General features: G+C 47.5%; 1 protein-coding gene across 2 annotated transcripts in view; it reads left to right on the forward strand.

Moving 5' to 3' along the window:
- XPNPEP1 (X-prolyl aminopeptidase 1) overlaps positions 1 to 14,258 on the forward strand; it is a 61,272-nt gene extending 47,014 nt beyond the window's left edge. For both annotated transcript variants that reach the window (XM_060099818.1, XM_060099825.1), the window contains 10 exons: positions 160 to 210; positions 1,411 to 1,469; positions 1,604 to 1,681; positions 3,576 to 3,647; positions 5,376 to 5,436; positions 6,928 to 6,997; positions 7,878 to 8,051; positions 8,675 to 8,751; positions 9,967 to 10,065; positions 13,666 to 14,258. In XM_060099818.1, coding sequence (XP_059955801.1) covers positions 160 to 210; positions 1,411 to 1,469; positions 1,604 to 1,681; positions 3,576 to 3,647; positions 5,376 to 5,436; positions 6,928 to 6,997; positions 7,878 to 8,051; positions 8,675 to 8,751; positions 9,967 to 10,065; positions 13,666 to 13,794 — 870 coding nt within the window. In that variant the 3' untranslated portion in view covers positions 13,795 to 14,258. The remainder of the gene's footprint in view (positions 1 to 159; positions 211 to 1,410; positions 1,470 to 1,603; positions 1,682 to 3,575; positions 3,648 to 5,375; positions 5,437 to 6,927; positions 6,998 to 7,877; positions 8,052 to 8,674; positions 8,752 to 9,966; positions 10,066 to 13,665) is intronic.
- The last annotated feature ends 4,200 nt before the right edge of the window (positions 14,259 to 18,458 follow it).

Genomic DNA, 18,458 nt, shown 5'->3' on the forward strand with positions numbered 1-18,458 from the left:
CACTTGTTCACAGGAAATGCCTGCATGTAAAGCCCTGATTGCTGATGGTTTGTAGCCCTATAAGTGCAGCCCTCTCAGTATCACATTAGGGCTGGGCTTTGAATCTGCCCATCTGATTTTCAGTAATAACTTTAAAAAATGTCTCTGTTATTTGCACAGATTAAAGATGCTGTTGCCCTCTGTGAACTCTTTAACTGGCTGGAGAAAGAGGTTGGTTCTTAGTCTTTGTTTAACACATGGATATAGATTATTCAGAAATTATCTACATGTGATTCGAACTGTGGCTCTGGTTGACCACGAGGTCTAAGATCTTGATCTAATTTTAGTACTCTGTTTTAATAGTTCTTTGTGGAAATTTGGTGTGTGTGTATTTAAAAATTCTTTAATTATAGACAGTAGTAACAAAGATGAAGAACGAAATTCCTTAACAGAATGGATCCTTTCTGGTTAAGGAATTATCTTATAACTAAGTGGAGTTTCATTATAAGAAAAAATGACTCTTACGATATTACAGGCAAGCTGGCTGTGTTAAGAGAAAAAAGATCTTTGTGTATGTTTTGAACTTTAAGCCATAAAACTTTTTATATTAAATTGATTCCTGGGCATTAGTTTCTTGCCCTTTCACTCCTTGTAGTTGACAGGAAGGTGATTGCTTTGTGCTCTTATTAAACAATATCATATTCCCTTTAAATATTATATAAACAACTCTTTTAAAGTAACTTAAATTGGAAGAAGAAAATAGCGCCCTAATTCCCACTGGTGTAACAGTTTTTTCCTCTTTGGCAATTGTTCATCTGTGTACATTGTTTTTTCAACATAAATCATTTTTACATGTCTCTCACTGTACAGCTACGATTTTGTATTTTGTTTATTGTATTTACTTATCATAGTGTGAGCATTTTCCATGTGCTTTGAGGTCTTTAAAAAAATGATTCAAATAGAGACTGTTTAATAGCTAGACTGGTTTATTTACCCATTCCTTCTATTTTCAAATGTCTTAGATTGTTTTAAATTTTTTTTGCACTTACCAGACACCTTGTAATAATATCTTTGCATTTATCTTTTTTATTTATTTAAGATCACTTTCTTAGGATGATATCCTAGGTGGGGATGCTTTTTAATTTTTAAATTTAGGCATATTAAGTTTTGGGAGTTTTCAGGATATAACACTGAGGGAAATAGTTGAGTGAAAAATTAAATGTATAGAAACGCTTCTACTTTTAGATGGCTTTGGTAAGAGCCTTTGGAAATTCCCTCCTTGTAAAGATGAGACATATGCTGTGTCCTATAGATTGGACAGTTGGGACATGGGGATTGAGGAAAAAGTAAGCTTTTAATGCACCTCCTATAATATGTAGGAGACGGATGAATTTATCACACCCCAGTGGTTTATAAGCAACTTCCTTATAGGTGCCCAAAGGTGGCGTGACGGAGATCTCAGCTGCTGACAAAGCTGAGGAATTCCGCAGGTAAGGATCACTTTGGGGGCCCACGAACCTTGTGCTCATTTCCTTGGCAAGTTAAATGAAGCCGGGAGGGCCCTGATTCTTGGCACAGTAAAAACCTTTAAGCCACTCTGCTCTTGTGTGTCTTTCTGTTCCAGGCAGCAGGCTGACTTTGTGGACCTGAGCTTCCCAACAATTTCCAGTACGGGACCCAACGGCGCCATCATTCACTACGCGTAAGGCATGCGGAGGAGCACGCTGCCCGGCTTTGCTGCTGCTTCTGCACAGGAGCCTGAGCAGGGGAGAGACATTATTCTACCAGAGGCCCTGGCGCCCACCTCCGTGTGTCTGTTGAGATTGTTCTTATATGGGAAATAGGACCTTGGAGGTCTTATTTTCTCTTCTTTGCTCTAAATCCCCAAGCCTCTGCCTGTTGGGAGCCAACTCTTAGGCACAGAGGTTTCGCATTGACATTCTCGCGATGTCAGACGGGTTGTCCCTCTTTCCTTTGAGGCTGCAGTATCTGTATTCATAATCCCTGAATCTTAGTAGTTAGAATTTTTAGTGTTTTTCTTTTCTGACAGTGGCAGCCTTCTTGATGCACTATTCCAAACGTCCTGTGAGCTCCATCACCTCCATACCAAAAAAGCTTATCACTAGGTTGTGGAGCACCCTGCTACCGTTGAAGAGATAATCTGTAACCTCTCTTTCCTCCCCAGCCTATGGGGATTTGTACCACATGACCTACAAGAGCCCATGGACCCACAGAGCCGCGCATCCCTGCACTGTGAGACAAAGGGGCGCTGATGAATTTAGGACTGCTAGACCTGACTGTAGAGATGGTGGGAAGTGGGGCTCCAGCTTCAGCTTCGCCTGGCTTACACGGTTCTGCCTCGTGTGGGCATCTTGAGTCCTTTACTCTCCACCTGTGATGTGCATAGTGAAGGAACACTTGGCTGTCTCACTGTGCTGCAGTGCTGTACGTGGGCACAAATTCCTACCCCCCGCCTTTTTAATCACTTCTAGAGTTTTTAGTCTTGGGACAAATTTTGAAGCTGTTGTGTGGGAGACAGTCACAGATACGTGACTGTACAGTTCTCTCACATTAATGCCTCTGTTCCAACATTAAAATAGCAAAAGGACTTCAGTTTTGTCTTATATTTAATGCAGGTGATGAATTTCCTGGCTGGATACTACTCTAGAATTTTGCATATAATTAACACAATAAATAATTTCAGACCAAGGGGGGAGAATTTTGCTTCTCCTTTGGTGTCTCTTCGTTGTGGCTGTTGGAAGCCTGTTGACAGGAGGGTGCTGAAACTGGGCCCATGTCTGGTTGTCTTTTCTGCCAGTTGGGCTCGAGTGCCCACTTTCACCCTCATTGCCTGGAAGTGAAGGAGAACCTCTCTGAGAACCTCTCTCGGCTGCAGGACGGAGACTTGGAATGCTCATGTCCCTTTTAGCTTTTCCCAGTGCAGCATATTGTCTGGAAAAAGGCATGGAGAAATCAGATCACTTTAAAAAATACCTGATGTTCATTTGAAAAAAGCTCTAGCATAAGAGCATCATGGTCCGTTCCTTTCCCCAGCAAAAATCCCGTTAGGTTTTCTCACAGACTGAGACACTGACCTTCTGCCTGTCTGGTGGTCTAGGAAGCAAGTGGGGAGGCACCTGATGGGATTAGGACTGAGGGAGGGAAGTGGAGGCTGAGGCAGGGGCCTGGACTGCCTCCCCCCGCCCCCCCCCAAAAAAAAGACAAATGATTGCAGCTGCTCTCTTCCCACTTCCCAGCTTGGTCCTATTGCTTCTATTGATTATTATTTTTGTAGCTTTTACAATTATCTGATGAACACTTGTTTTCTTCCAGTCACAAATGGAGGAAGATACAAAGAAATATGTTATTTCCTTCTCCTGAGCTCTTTATATGTTGGGGAGATAGGTTGACTGGGTCTGAATAGTAGAAGGTTAATATTAGTTGAAATAATTAACCTATTGGGTAACTTTAGTGTGATATAATTTAAGGCTTACATAAATTGTTCGCACAGTACAAAGAACTCTTGTATTCCTTCCTCCTAGATTCAGGAGGCATTTACATTTGTGGAATAATTAATTTTTAATTAACTTTCTTAGGCCCGTCCCCGAGACGAATAGGACCTTGTCTCTGGATGAGGTGTACCTCATTGACTCGGGCGCTCAATACAAGTAAGTGAATCGGGGCTGTGTAGAGCCTGACTCCACTGAATCAAGGCAGTTGAGTAGGTGGACAAGCCAGGCTCCAGCCGAGATTGCTCAGCTGGTCATCTCATTCTGCGCCAGCCACTGATGGAATTGTTTCCATGTCTTGTCCTTTTTTTCACCCCTTGTTGAAATAGCCCAGTTGTGATCCTGTTCCCACAAAAGACTGTTTGATAGAAATGTTTAGTCCTTGGCTGGAAGCTGTTAAACACTAAATAAATAACTGAAAGTCAGCTTTCAGCACCATTGGGAAGTCTTCTGCTCCAGCCCATACAACCACCTGGCAGCTCCCCAGGGCCTTGTGAAGTGAGGGTTTAATTTTGAATGAATGAACGAGAAACGAGGGTTGTCCCTGAATTTCCTTCTTCACGCCTTGCTGCTTTTGCAGTCATCATCTAGAATAGTTTCTCAGAGAAACCAAAATTTGGTTGGGTCTTGATGTGGAACCCACGAGGAGGAGCAGGAATAGGTGTTGTCTGCACTGAGAGAGCACGAGCAAGGCCTTTTACTACTCCTTGCTCCACTGAAGTTGGGACTTTGGCTGGTGGAGATGGAAGCCACAACCTAGCCTTGGGACGTGTGGGTTGGAGTTAATAAAAGCCTAGAGCTAAGGGTATTTGGATTTCTTGGGTAATGGTGTAACTTTGGTTCACTTCTATATTTTAGCAGGATTCTAGAAGTTACTCTTTCTGTGTCAAGGGGTGGATTAGGGTGTTCTAAAAGATGCATTTGAGTATTTCTAGGGTCCAGTAAACCGCTTGCCATCCTGACAGGAGGAATTAGAGTTTGACCTTCTTTTGCTAGAAACAGGTTCCTATTTACTTTGTCCACCTCCCTTTCATCCATAATCCCAGGGATGGTGTCTTCCGTGAAACAGTCCTCACATTGTAGACCAAGAGTGTGTGTGTCAGGGCCTGACTGAGTTTACTCCCACTACACTGGGCCATCCTTGCATTCACACTTTGTCTCTCTCTTTTTTTTTTTTTTTTTTTTTAACAATTTCATTAAAATATAATTCAGCTTACTCATTTGAAGTGTACAATTAATGGTTTTTAGTTTATTCATGGAATTGTACAACTGTCACCACAATCAATTTTAGAATATTTTCAACACCTCAAAAAAGAAACACCATTCCTGTTAGCAGTCACTTCCCACTTTCCCCTACCCAGGGAACCACTAGTATACTGTCTGTATGGATTTGCCTATTCTGGACATTTCATATAAATGGAATTATAGGGCCTCAGTGGCTGACTTCCATCACTTAGTGTAATGTCTTCCAGGTTCATCTAGGTTATAGTGTGTATCAGTACTTCATTCCTTTTTATTGCTGAATAGTATTTCATTGTACGTGTATACTACATTTTGTTTACTCATCAGTTGATGGACATTTAGGTTGTTTCTACGTTTTGGGTATTATGAGTAATGCTGCTATGAACATTTCATGTACAAGTTTTTGTGTGGACATACGTTTTCGGTTCTCTTGGGGGTTTACCTAGGAGTGGAATTGCTGGGTCCTAGGGTAGCTCCATGTTTAACCTTTTAAGGAACTGTAAACTGTTTTCCAAAGTGGCTCTACTATTTTATATGTCTACCAGCAGTGCATGAGGGTTCTAATTTCTCCACATCCTCATCTGTCTCACATTTGAGCAAAAGCTTATTCTTAGTGAAAACTAATTTGTCCTTCCTTTTGGAAAGGGATGGAACCACAGATGTGACTCGTACCATGCATTTTGGAACCCCTACGGCCTATGAGAAGGTAAGAGAAAACTCGAGAGGCCCTCTCTGCTCTTTGACAGTTCTCTCTTGTGAAAAGGATTGTATATGTAAGTAAAAATTATATGTGGGACAGTAAAATAGCTCATTACTGTGGAATCAGGCTTATCTGCTTTATGACATCCATTTAATTAATTATTGGAGAGATTTTAAAAGCATTCTGTCTTCTAAGGTCAGAGTGGCTCAGATTCAAGTTTTAATAGCTTTGGCCTTCTCTTCAGTCAGGAAGTTTCTTTGGGGAAGGGAGTGGGGTAGTGAAATATATGCCTTTTTATGAACAGTGTCTAGATTTCATTCTGAAAGCTACCCCCGTTCTTTTTTCAAGTTCAGCATTCCTATTTATAGGCTCAACTCTCTAGGAACCCTGTGAAATGACATGCACTGCTCAGTTTCTGGTCTGTCTGGCATGGAAAAGAGGAAACAGCTGTAAGGTAGAGAGATGTGTACCATGAGTTTGGAGACTGGGCTTCAGATCTTCTCTGCTGTTTACAGACTCCATAACCTTAACCTCAACACTTAGACCATCCATAAAAACGGCGAGAAGAGTACTCACCTCCAAGGCTGGCTGTGAAGGTTCCGTGAGCCCAGCAGGTTCTTGGATGATAGTCACTGCTTGGCAAATACTGGTTGAATCTCTGAGTATACGTCTTTTTCCAGGGAGCTCCTTCAGGAAGCTTGTCCAGGGAAGAGGGCTTTATGGGATAGAGCAGGGCAGATTTCCCAATGTCGGTCCCTTGTGTCATTCATTTGTAGGCACCAGCAAATGAAGAAGGGTTTGACCTTGGGTCCAGATACCTACCTTTGGTGTGACTCTTCTTGTACTGTGTTCAATCCAGACCAGATTGAACAGTGTGGGGTTTAGTCCTGACTCTGCACCTTACTGGCAAGCCACTACCCTTCCAAACAGCACTTTTCTTGTCCAGGCAGTAGGGACTAAACCCTGAGTATAGATGGTGGTGAGGTGCACAGAGGTCGAAGCAGGACTGCCTGGCTCCAAGGCCACATGCTGCCACTTATGAACTGCGCGACCTGGCATTCATCTCTCTATGAAGTGGGGATGGCGAGAGTGCCTCCCACAGGAAGTGTGGGATTAAACGTACAGTGCTGTACGTATCACGCCTGGCACAGAGGAGTAGCTCAGTAAGCGTTAGCTAGTGTCATCAGTGCTTTCCCCCAGTCTTTCTGAGGCTCAGATGGCAGAGACTATGGCAGAATGTTCATTACAAGGGAAAGACTGGTGGGGTCATCTCTCAGTCAGTTCTCTTTTATTAAATCGAATTTCAAGATTTTCTGGAAAATTGGTACCAAGGCCAAGGTTTTTCTCCACCACCAGATTTTTTTCCTTTTTCCTCTGATTTTCTCTGTGGTATTGCTACAAAACCTTCAGAGGCAAGGTTTTCAGAACTACCTGAAAACTATAGGATTAAAACGTCTGTGCCAGTGCTGAACATGCCCTCTGGGTTTTCTTTGGCAGGAATGCTTCACATGTGTCCTCAAGGGCCACATAGCTGTGAGTGCAGCTGTTTTCCCGACTGGAACCAAAGGTAGGTGATTCCTTCAATCATATGGCAGGCTTTTTCTTGTTCAGGCATCAGACGTGTCTAAGTCTGGGCGGAAGAACACATCCTTCCCTCGCCGTACCAGCCCCCAGCCTACTTCAGGCCCATCCTGGGCAAATGGGGGTGCTGCATGGACTGAGCTGAGAGGACCTCCAGGGAGCCAGGCTTCGGACTGGGCCCAGGGTCAGGTGTGAACCTCCCTCCTGACCAATTATGGTGTCAGGTGGCCCACGTGGGTGGCTCCCAGGAGAGGGCAGCAGGGCATGAAGGCCTCAGGGCTCCAGTGGAAGTCGGCGCAGCCTCCTGTCTGCCCTTCAGTGCTGGGCCGGTGCCTCCTTTCAGGACCCTCATTGGGATTTATTTTACTGAGAACCTGACTTGAGACATATACCTTTTTGCATGAGGATGGGTGGGTGGGCCGTTGCACGGGGAGTTGACAAGACCTGGGCCTTGAGTCTGCTTAGGCTGGGCCGGCACTCATCTCCCTGGGCACCACTTTCCTCATGCTTGCAGTCTGGTTAGAATCTTAACTTGTAATTCTGAAACTGTAGGGTCCCAGCGCTAGGAAGGGAGCGTCCATGTCATCTACTGCAGCCCTTACCTGCTACAGGTGACCATTCCTCACCAGCATCCTCCAGCTTCAGACTGAGCTCTCACTGGTGGGGGAGCTGCCCTCCTCAGGAGCTCTGACTGTTAGAAAGTTCTTCTTTGTGTTGGGCTGAAACCTGAATCCTCCAGTAACTTTTACCCGCTGGTTTCTGTTTCACCTTCTGGAGCCAAACATAACAAATGTAATCTCCAAAGTGCTTTGCAAGTTGAAAAGTACTGTACAAAATCACCAAGTGGTTCTTAATATGTCTTTCAGGCCACCTTCTTGACTCCTTTGCCCGCTCAGCTTTATGGGATTCTGGCCTGGATTACCTGCACGGGACGGGACACGGTGTTGGGTCTTTTCTGAATGTTCACGAGGGTCCTTGTGGCATCAGTTATAAAACATTCTCTGATGAGCCCTTGGAGGCCGGCATGATTGTCACTGATGGTAGGTGTCCCTCACCTAGAGGGTGTGTGTGGGTCCTCTGGCCTTTCTGAAAGCTCTTTGTTGTTTCTTATATTTTCATTATTATAAAGTAAATTGGAAATAATTTCCCCCTCCTGAATTAAATAACAACAACAACAACCAACAACCTTTTTTGATTATAAAAGTGATAAATATTCATTGTAGAAGAAGTGAGACTATGGAACGGTATAAAGAAGAAAATGAAAATCATTTGTAATCCAGATACCCAGGGGAAACATGACTTAATATTTTGCTATGTTAGCTTCTTGTCTTTTCCCATATCGATACCACATTTTTGTGAATGTACTTTACTGCCTGCATCATTGTGTCTTATGGATATGCCCCATAATTTATTTGGCGGATCCTCTGTTACTGTACTCCCTATCCTGCAGCCAGTTCTCAGGAACTTCTGAGCCTTTCTCTGTCTGGACCTCAAGTGCCTATTAAAAGTGCCCCACGGGAGGAGGCGTCTCTGGGCTCTTACACCCAGATTGAGTGGCCCTTCATCTGTTTCTTGGGAAGCGCTCTCATCCCAGGAGTGCAAGCTTCTCTGTGCTTATCTTCATGGTGGGCTGCTTCTCATCTTGGGGTTTGGTTTGTTTTAGAGCCAGGGTATTATGAAGACGGGGCTTTCGGAATTCGCATTGAGAATGTTGTCCTGGTGGTGCCTGTGAAGACCAAGGTGAGTAATTAGATTTTTGTTTTTAAAATTCCCTTATTCCTTAATGGGGGAGGATGAGGACTTTTGTCCTGGGAACCAAGAGCATGTCATTCTGGGGCTGGAATGGAGCCTCCTTCCCGATAGGGGTGTCTCTCCTGGAATTCATTCTCCTCTGCAAAGCCAGAAGGAAAATCCTTAGTGAACTGGGACCCTGAACTGGACCTCACGGAGCCCCAGGCAGCCCCCTGCTTGTTGTTAGTTGGGGCTCCGAGTTTACTGGAGGCAGCTTCTTGTCGTGAAGCCTCCTCTGCTGTGGGGGAGGGGTGCTCGCTTAAAGGCCCCTTCCAGAAACTGAAGCAGAATCTCCAGGGCTGGGGCCTGGGAACTGTTTTCAACAAATACCCCAGACGATTTTTATCAGGTAAAGCTGAGGAGGCCCGAGTTACCCCCTGGGTCGGGCCCCACAGGTGTGGTGCCCTCTGGAAGACAGGTGTGTCACCCTCTCCCCATCACGTTACCAAGAGGTCGCAGGCTTTAGGTGCTGGACTTGACCTAGAAGACCTGTTGGCTTCTCCTCCATGGGTCATTTTGGAAATGGAACCGTTGTGGGGAGATGGCTTCCTAAGTCTTCAGGGAAGCTGACTGCAGGGTCTCCTCTCTGCTTGCACACTGATGTCACTCTTCTTGAGAGTGGCCTCTCCCCTCACTCCCACAGGCCCCGCCAGGAACAGAGACCCAGCGTGCCCTGTGTGCCCCGGCCATTCCATGCCACGTGCACTGGACAGACCTGTTGCCTGTCACCTGATGGGCCTGGCTGGGTCAAGGCAGGCTGCATGGTTGATGTCAAAAAAAGGGATCTGCTGGGGGACTTATGCCTTAGCTGGGGCTCGAGAACCAAAACCAGAGATGCCCCTGCTTCCAGACACCCTCTGTGCCTCTTCTCCATCACAGCAGGCAGGAGCCTTGCGGACCTGCTGCTGGGAGCCCCTCAGCACTCTTTGGCTTTTCCTGGTGGCACAGGCTGTTGTTTGCACAGTGGAGCAGCTCTTAGAAAGTGGCATCCGCTGTGTTCATCGTGTCTCCCGTGTCTATTAAAAACGGTGACCAGCTTAACCACGTCTCGATTCCTAGTTACACCCGGCTCTGAGGGACGGTCCTGTCTGGTGGGAGTGACCTCTTGGTGGGTCATTGTGGTAAAGAGGAGTAAAAGCTTCTGTTTTCTTCCTTCTCCCACAGTATAACTTCAGTAACCGGGGAAGCCTGACCTTTGACCCTCTAACTTTGGTTCCGATACAGACCAAAATGATAGATGTGGATTCTCTTACAGACAAAGAGGTAACGAGGAAGCCTTGGGGGAGGGCAGAAGCGTGTGGGGTGGAGAGCTGCCCTACGTCCTCCCCTCCGCCGTCACTTTTTTTGTTGTTGACAGTTGCTTTATTTATTTATTTATTTATGGCTGTGTTGGGTCTTCGTTTCTGTGCGAGGGCTTTCTCTAGTTGTGGCAAGCGGGGGCCACTCTTCATCGCGGTGCGCGGGCCTCTCACTATCGCGGCCTCTCTTGTCGCGGAGCACAGGCTCCAGACGCGCAGGCTCAATAATTGTGGCTCATTGGCCCAGTTGCTCCGCGGCATGTGGGATCTTCCCAGACCAGGGCTCGAACCCATCTCCCCTGCATTGGCAGGTGGACTCTCAACCGCTGCGCCACCAGGGAAGCCCCACTATCACTTTTAAGTTAGAGCCTAGGCCAGCTGAGTTGGAGAATCCTAGGTCTCCTGAGGACTGGAGGTGCTTTTCCTCTATTTTGGGGTCTCGAGGTAGATATAGCCCTGCTCTCCTCACTGTTGGGGATGGTAGGGCTTCACAGGTGGGAATGAATAGTGTGCTGTTGCTTTCCAGGAGGGCCACAGCCATAGCTGCCCTGAGGTGTGTTTAGCAAACATGGGCATGTGTCTTCCCTGCATTTTTGTGGGTGGGTGGGGCCACTGCACACGCCAGATTGTTTTCTTGTGTTGCGTGAAACGTTAAGGAACTGAGAAGCAAACGCTATTACCCTATGCCGAGTTTTGTCCCAGGCAGGGAGAGAGGTTGCTGCTCTGGGCTCTGAAACCCGTCACAGAGCAGACGCACAGCAGTGCTCACCTGTCAGGCTCAGAGGGTGACAGGTCTTGGAGCCCCTGCAATCCCAGCACGGCTCCCCGGGCTCACGAGGCCAGGTGAGACGGCAGACCCGGGAACCTGGAGCGAGGCTGGAGGGACCAGGCAGGTGAGCAGGGCCAGAGCAGGGACAAAGGTCAGAACAGGGTGGAGACGACACCACCCTGTCTGTCTGCTGTGACGCGGTCAGGCCCAAGCCAGGAAGACAGAAGCCAGAAGGACACAAATTCCAGAGCAAGGCAGGCAGGCAGAAGTCCAGCAGAAAGCACATGCCTAGCAGAAGCCAAAGGCAGGACAAGCGTGACGCATCACTCGAGGACTAAGAAGTGTTTGTTCCCAGAGGCAGCCGCTGGCCTCCTCCCAGGGGCTTTTGAGGCAGAAGCGTGTACCCTCAGTGGAGCCTGCGTGGGCCCTGTGCTTGGCACTAGAGGAAAGCGCCTCTGAGGGCTGAGGAGCCCCCTTCTGCAGGGCTGTGGAACGGGCTCCTCCCAGCCAGAAGCTCCCTCTCTGCCCCATCCAGCTCACAGATGGGTGACAGAGGAAGGTCACCCACTTGCTGCTTCGATTGCCTCCGTGCTTGGGCACCTCATCTTGACCGCCAGTGCCGCGATTCAGCCATATGTTCCCGCTCACAGCACCCAAACAAGCTCTGCGGATGCTAGTTTATCCAGGCTGTAGATGGATACAGAACAGGCAGCAGCCTGTCAGCAGCACAGTGCCAGGTGTGTCTTTTCAGCGGGAAGAGTCTCTCCTGTGGCCCTGGGCCTCTTCTCCGGTCCCCACAGGGCTGGCTTAGGTGAGAGGGGATGACAGCACAGAAGAGCGCATGGCAGCCACCCTGCTTACAGCCCTCTGCCCAAGGAACCAGTCTCTTCTTGAGGCCCTTGAGCACAGCTTCCAGGGTCTTAGCAAGGGACCCTCTACTAATAAGTCACTCTGCCCTCTTGGAAGCCCAAGGCTATGGCTTCTGCCAAGTGATTCCAGGTCACGTGGGCCTTGCTGTCCGCATGAAGTGTACCAGTCAGGAGCCATTTCTCCCACGTGACCTTCCACTTTATCCAGGGCAATAGTGCATGAGGAAGGTTTAGCGAGGCCATTTTTCCTTGAGGGAGAGAGTCTTCTTAACCTGTGACTCCCCCATGACACTGGACAAAGACCAGTGCTCTCTGCCTGGTCCAGTCTTCATTACTATACCTTACATACCCCAATCACTGAACTGTTCTTTTAGCCAATTAGTTTTTATAGGACAGATAACATCTTCTTACCTTGGAATCATTAGCAAGTTTCCACAAATTACAAGTAGAGGAGAGTATTTAATATTCCAAGCAGAGTGTATTTGTTATCTCTTTTAGCAAAAGTCTTCATTTCCCCTATACCACTCAGTAAATCTGGGGCTTCATTCTGTCTTAAGGCATAGTAATACCCCACAGCAGGATGCTGTCCATTGGGCTTTTAAAGTACCAGTCGTTGCCCTTTACCGTCTCCCAGTCTTAGTAGAAACTTTAGGGAGTTTTGGGGTTAGGTCTGCATTCCCATCGGTTTGTCACCAGGTGGCAGCAGAGGACTTTGGTTGGACATGAACGTGGGTGCTGCAGGCTGCCAAGGCCTTTGTGACGTTGCTCCAGCCCCCTGCGGGTGCCCCAGCTTGCCCCAACCAAAAGGGTCTTGGGAGTGTCTCTGTGGCCCCAGGCTTGCTCCTGTCTGCACTGTTGAGCTGCTTTGGACGGCAGGCTGCCTTACAGCCCTGCTTGGCCTTGCTGCTGACATGCAGCCGTTTGCTTGCGTTTGATATCCCACCCCTTTTCCCCACCTCCCAGAAAGACTAGGAGGCTTTTATCAGTGGGCACAGGAGCACCAGTTGGGTCAAAGTCATCGGCAACACACCCCGTCTGTCTGATGTGATGTGGTCAGGCCCCCTTCGGGGCAGTGGAGAGCGTGGGTTGTCGTCCTCTTGGCAGAATGTGCTTCCCTCCAGCCCTCATCCTCCCTCCCTCCTCACTCGGAGGAGACTGGCAGAACCCTTGTCATCAGGTTCAGCGCATCAGTGCCCACCACCCCGTCCCAACAGACAGACACAGACGCACAGACACACACACCCCAAGTCCCATCAGCCTCCATACTTTTACCTCTTAATTTATCTCCTGGTGTGGTGGCCCCATTCCTTTGAGCCTCTGAAAGTCAAGCTTACTCCCAACCCCACCCTGCAGCAGCGCAGGCCTTGACCTCCAAAGGCTTTGGGCGCATCTAGACGGCCACACTCACAAGACCCTCACTGGCTTGACTGATCCTAGTTTATTCAGCTTTGTAGGCGGATACGGGATAGGAAACTCAGCGCATTGGCAGGACAGCCTCAGGTGTGTCTTCACAGCAGTTGAGGCAACCAGGGTGGGTGCAGGAGCTGTGAGACCCCTGCCCCCACTCTCTCGTCATGGCTTCCAGGGGTGCTGTCGAGGGGGACACCTGGTTACAAGTTACTCTGCATTCAGGGGAGCCCAGAGCCACGGCTTGCCGTCAGGCACTCGTGGTTCCCTCACAGTCACTCCAGTCCACATGCAGTAGATGGTTCCAGGAGCATTTTCACCATCGGCCGTGTGGCCTCGTCCCATCTATTTCCAGGGAGGTAGGACACATGGACATGCTTGTCCATGAGCAGGGAGAAAGGGTTTTGTGCTCCTTTACTCTCATCCTGTGATCTCAGCACATGGGGCCTCACTGCTCGCTGCGCAGCCTTTGGTGAAGGTGTGATGGTGAGACCACGTCTGTATTCCTTCCCTCTTGCAGTGCGACTGGCTCAACAACTACCACCTGACCTGCAGGGACGTGATCGGGAAGGAACTGCAAAAACAGGGCCGCCAGGAAGCCCTCGAGTGGCTCATCAGAGAGACGCAGCCCATCTCCAAACAGCATTAATACCTCCCGGTTTTGTTTTGTTTTTCAAAACGCTCTGGGGAAAGGAAGAAGCCTGGCCCACCCCTGACATCTTTTCCCTTTCTCTCCTTCTTCCTTACCTTCCCGTTTTACTTTTAGACTCTGAGAAGAACTGAAAATCTTCTTATCCTCTTTGATATTTTCTTGCAAACACTCGATCTTTTATGAATTTTTAAAAAATTGTTGAGAATGAGCCAAGAATAAATTGCTGCCCCAGAAGGAGGATCGCCACAAAGCCCAAAGCTTGATCGGGGGTGCGCCCCGCCCCCCCGCCCCCCCCCCGCCCCCCCCCCCCCCCGGGCAGCTGCAGGGAGTCCTCCGGCCAGTGGTGGTGAAGCGGTGAGCGCTCTGTGACAGTCACGTTCCAGGTGCTAGTCCCTTGTTCATGACCCCCTTCATGCGCACGAGACTGTATTTATGACCAGTGAATAAAATGTCAGAACGTGCTTCATCTCCGCCGTCTCTCTTCTTCCGGCACCATCCACCCAGTGTGTGGGGTGGGCTCACGTCCAGGGCACGTTTTCTAGGTGGAAGGACCCCTTTGAGGAGAGATTCCCTGGCCTCCCTGCATATTTTCTGACTTAATTTCAAGCCTCTTAAGTCTTTTCTCTAGAAAACCTAATATTTTGTTGAGTATTCTTATAAGTTTTTCTTTCCTGATTTTAAAATGTCATCGATATTAAAAAAAAAACAAAAAATCATGTCGAAAGTGGCAGTCTACTATGCTCTACCCTACAGTGGACGGTGCAGGCGTCTCATTGTCTCACTACTTATAGACAGTGGTCTTTGGCAGGTGTCTGCTACTCCCTATCCTCGGGCTTTCTCTGGACTTGCACACGTGGGGCAGCCTGAAGGGCCGGCAGAGCTTATGCCTCTGAGGCCTCAGACCATGATGGCTGGGCATGGGAAAACGGACTCCTCTTCCCTTGGCTGGGATGTCCGAGGCGTGGTCTGCATTGCCTCCTGGGGTTTCTCAGTGGGACTGAGCCCTCCTTGCCCACTGTGGGAACTTGTTCAATAACACACCCTTTATTTTCTTCCTTCCCTCTGCGTCTTACTTTCCCTTTCTCCCACCAGTGTTTCCTGGAGCCATCTCCCATTAAACCACTTACCTGCAAATCCTTGTCTTTGGGTCTGCTTCTTTAGGAACCCGAGTCATACCCCATAGGTATAACCACTATTTGCTGTGTATTTTTGCCAATTTCTTTCTTTGTATTTAGCATTCAGTAATATATAGAAAAAGTATGTGTGCGTGGATAAAAGAATATTTATGCATACATACACATCATATGCACAGACATTGGGCCATTCTGTACATATGCAATTTCCATTTTTAACTTGGCAATATATCCAAGTTATTTTTTCATATTGATACCTATAGATCCAATTATTTTTAATGACTGTAGACTATTCTATTGCATGACTGTCTTCTTTTTAAAACCAGTCTCATTAAATCTCAAACCACATCTTTGATTTGGATGGCTGTGAAAGGTAAGTAGAAGCATACTTTGGCCTTTCACCAAAGCACGGTTGGCAAGGTTCAATGCTCATTACTTTCTCCACCTGGGGAGCAGCAAATGAAATGAACTAATCTGTATTTACCATTCAGATCCAGGGTAGCAGCAAAGAAAACTTTACTGGTAGGGTGAGCCTAAATTGACAAGAGTACCTAAAAATGGACTTGTCAACATTTACACTGCCCCTCCTGCCTTCTTTCAGGGATCATTGATTCCAGCTTGCTATGTGGGAGGAAGCAAGAGAGACAGCTAGTACTCAGGTTATATTTGTAACAAGGCCAGGAAAACATAGGAGCAGTGCCTCACAATAACATGTATTTTGATCCACCAAAGATCAATCCGTGAATGCCTTTGGTTCACCCTTGCTTATATTTCTAATGTGTTCCCTAAGATTGGACTTAAAAGAGACATTTCTCCTCAGATGGTAGAACTTACTAATCATGTTTCTTATCCATCAACTCTCTAAAAGGCAGAGGCCCTCGCCTTGCGGACTCAGACCATCTTCTCCTGTGACATCCGGAAGCTTCCCCTTTCTCAGGAAATGGGAGCCGTGAATTGCAGCTGACCTGGAGTTTAAACAGACTGTAACTCAAGTGTGACGGCAACTCCAGTGTTTGTTCACCAGGCTGTTAATCCTGTCATTTCCCAAGGCAGCCTCAGAGCAAAGTTTGATTTAATTGGCTCAAAAAGCAAAGCTCGAAAAGCAAAGTTTCCTGGTGCCGAAGCTTCCTGCCTGGACTTGCATGTCTTGGCATGAGGTCCAAGAGCCCTGAACTAGGTGAGATGGCCCCAGAAAGACCGAGGACCAAAATAAAACTGTAATGTGCAAGAGCTCAGGGGATGATGGGGAGATACAAATGTGGATCAAAAGAATCACTCTTTTTTTTTTTTTTTTTTTTGCGATACGCGGGCCTCTCACTGTTGTGGCCTCTCCCATTGCAGAGCACAGGCTCCGGAGGCAAGGGCTCAGCGGCCATGGCTCACGGGCCTAGCCGCTCTGCGGCATGGGGGATCTTCCCGGACCGGGGCACAAACCCATGTCCCCTGCATCGGCAGGCGGACTCTCAACCACTGCGCCACCAGGGAAGCCCCTCACTCTTCTTTAAATAAATGATAAAAAAAAAAAAAGTTTGGGTGCAAAAGCACGCATTATGCTAAATTTGTGGAGGAATTCCAGGGAAGCTGCTCTTGTGTCTTTGTCTTGCTTACTTTATCCTCTCTTGAAGTTTCATGTACAAGATAGGATTCAAAAAAGGGTACGGATGTGGAGCCTCTACCGTGAATACCCCAGGTGCTGACTTCCAGAAGCTTGCTCACCCTCTGGTAAGGAATCCATCTGTGTCGCTTGTCCTGTGATGAGAGGGGCCTGTCCCACCATCGTCGCTCTCAGCCCTTGTCTGGCCTGAGGGCCGTGCCCGGCATCTAAGCCACCCAGCAATAGCAATCATTTCTTATCAGATAGGAGGGGTGGTTGTGAAAGGAGCCATCCTTGTACTCACAAGCTGCGAGGGAGGGTTTGCCCTTGGTGTTTCCCAGCAGCTGGGGATTTATACCAGCAATGACATGAAGACTCACATGCAGCCCTTTGTGACACCTTTCAAGTGACATCTTTCAAGCAGCAGCTTGAGCACTGTTGGCTCCTAGGGGGAGACAGAAGCAGGTAACGGGAGGGCTGGGAGAGGGCAGGAGGGGTGCTTGGCAATGTTAGTGCCTGTACCGTGGTTGCTGGTTCCTGAAAGCAGTTGGGAGTGCACAGAGTGAGAAATACATAGGATCAGAATTTGAAAACAAAATGCAGAATCTGGCAAGGTGGTGGCCGTTGTGTCATAGCTTTTGAATCTCTTCAAATCACTCCATAAAAACACAGAGAAGCCGGAATAGCAAACTAAAACTCATGGATGAGGTTTATACCAAATATAGGGGACAAGTATCCATTCCCACAAACTCTTAATGTGAGCCGGTCCATGGTATGACTGTGTTGTCAGCAGCTGTGCAGGAGGAAACTAAAGGAAGCAATGGGGTGTGTGATGGACCTGAGAACCCCAAAATAAGCATCAGAAAAAATTATTGTACTTTAAAGAAAAAAATCCTTTAGTAGTCAGGATAGTAGAAAAAGTATAAGATTGTCATTCGTTTTTATAGCAACATTTCAGGGCAGAAGAAATGGAATAACAAGGGGCTGTGGTTACAAGTGTGTTTGTTATAGTTCATTAAAGCCTCGAATTTCTTTCATGTGTTTCGTATCCGTGCTAGATTTAACAATAATTAAGTTAAAAAAATACTAACAGTGGCCAGGTGGGCAAGGTTAGAGCTGATGGGATTGGACCATGATGGTGGGGGAAGGGAGAGGCGGTACCATCTACAGCTGATTGGCCATGTGATGAAGGCTCTCAGGAGGAGTGTTAAAACATGATTTTAAAGAGGAGCTGAAACTTGTGTGTGTGTGTTGTGTGTGTGTGACATATTCTAGTTTTTAAACATTCATAACCAAAGTAACGCAAAACAAACCAAAACAACAAAGATGGTAGGTCAAGCATAACACGTGTGAGCTGAATTTGGTTCTTGGACAGCAGCTTTGTCTTCCTGGACTGTTAGCTCCTTGAGGACAGGCATGTAGTCTCGACCGGCAGCCTTGAGGCCAGGTGACCACTGCTGAATGAGGGGATGACTGCCTACTGTATGCACCATGAACTCGCTGTGCGTCCTCAGGCAAGAACACAACTTCTCTGAGCCCCCACTTCCCTCTCTGTAAAGTGAAGTTAGTGGTGGCATCTCCCTGTCATTTGGTTGTGAAGCCTGAACGAGAAAGCTCCTGCAGAGTGTGTCCCCAAACGTTAACTCAGCGTGTACACCCATGTCTTCCAACCCAACTGCTTTTTTTAAGTGGCAGTTTTATTGAGATACAGTTCACATGCCATACAATTCACCTACTGAAAGGGAGACATGTTGGTGCTGGTGCTTTCTTGATCTCTCCAGAGGTGTCAAAGAAGGTCTTCACACAGAGACATTGTGACTGTAAGATGCATCCTCATTTCTGAGTTGTTAGAATGTGAAACTCCATGTGGATTCTATCCTCTGAAACAGGAAGTATCAATATATGGATAAGGGTTCTCTTCTACAGTGCTGTTT

The sequence above is a fragment of the Mesoplodon densirostris genome, chromosome 1, assembly GCF_025265405.1.
Source record: "Mesoplodon densirostris isolate mMesDen1 chromosome 1, mMesDen1 primary haplotype, whole genome shotgun sequence".
NCBI classification, from domain to species: domain Eukaryota; kingdom Metazoa; phylum Chordata; class Mammalia; order Artiodactyla; family Ziphiidae; genus Mesoplodon; species Mesoplodon densirostris.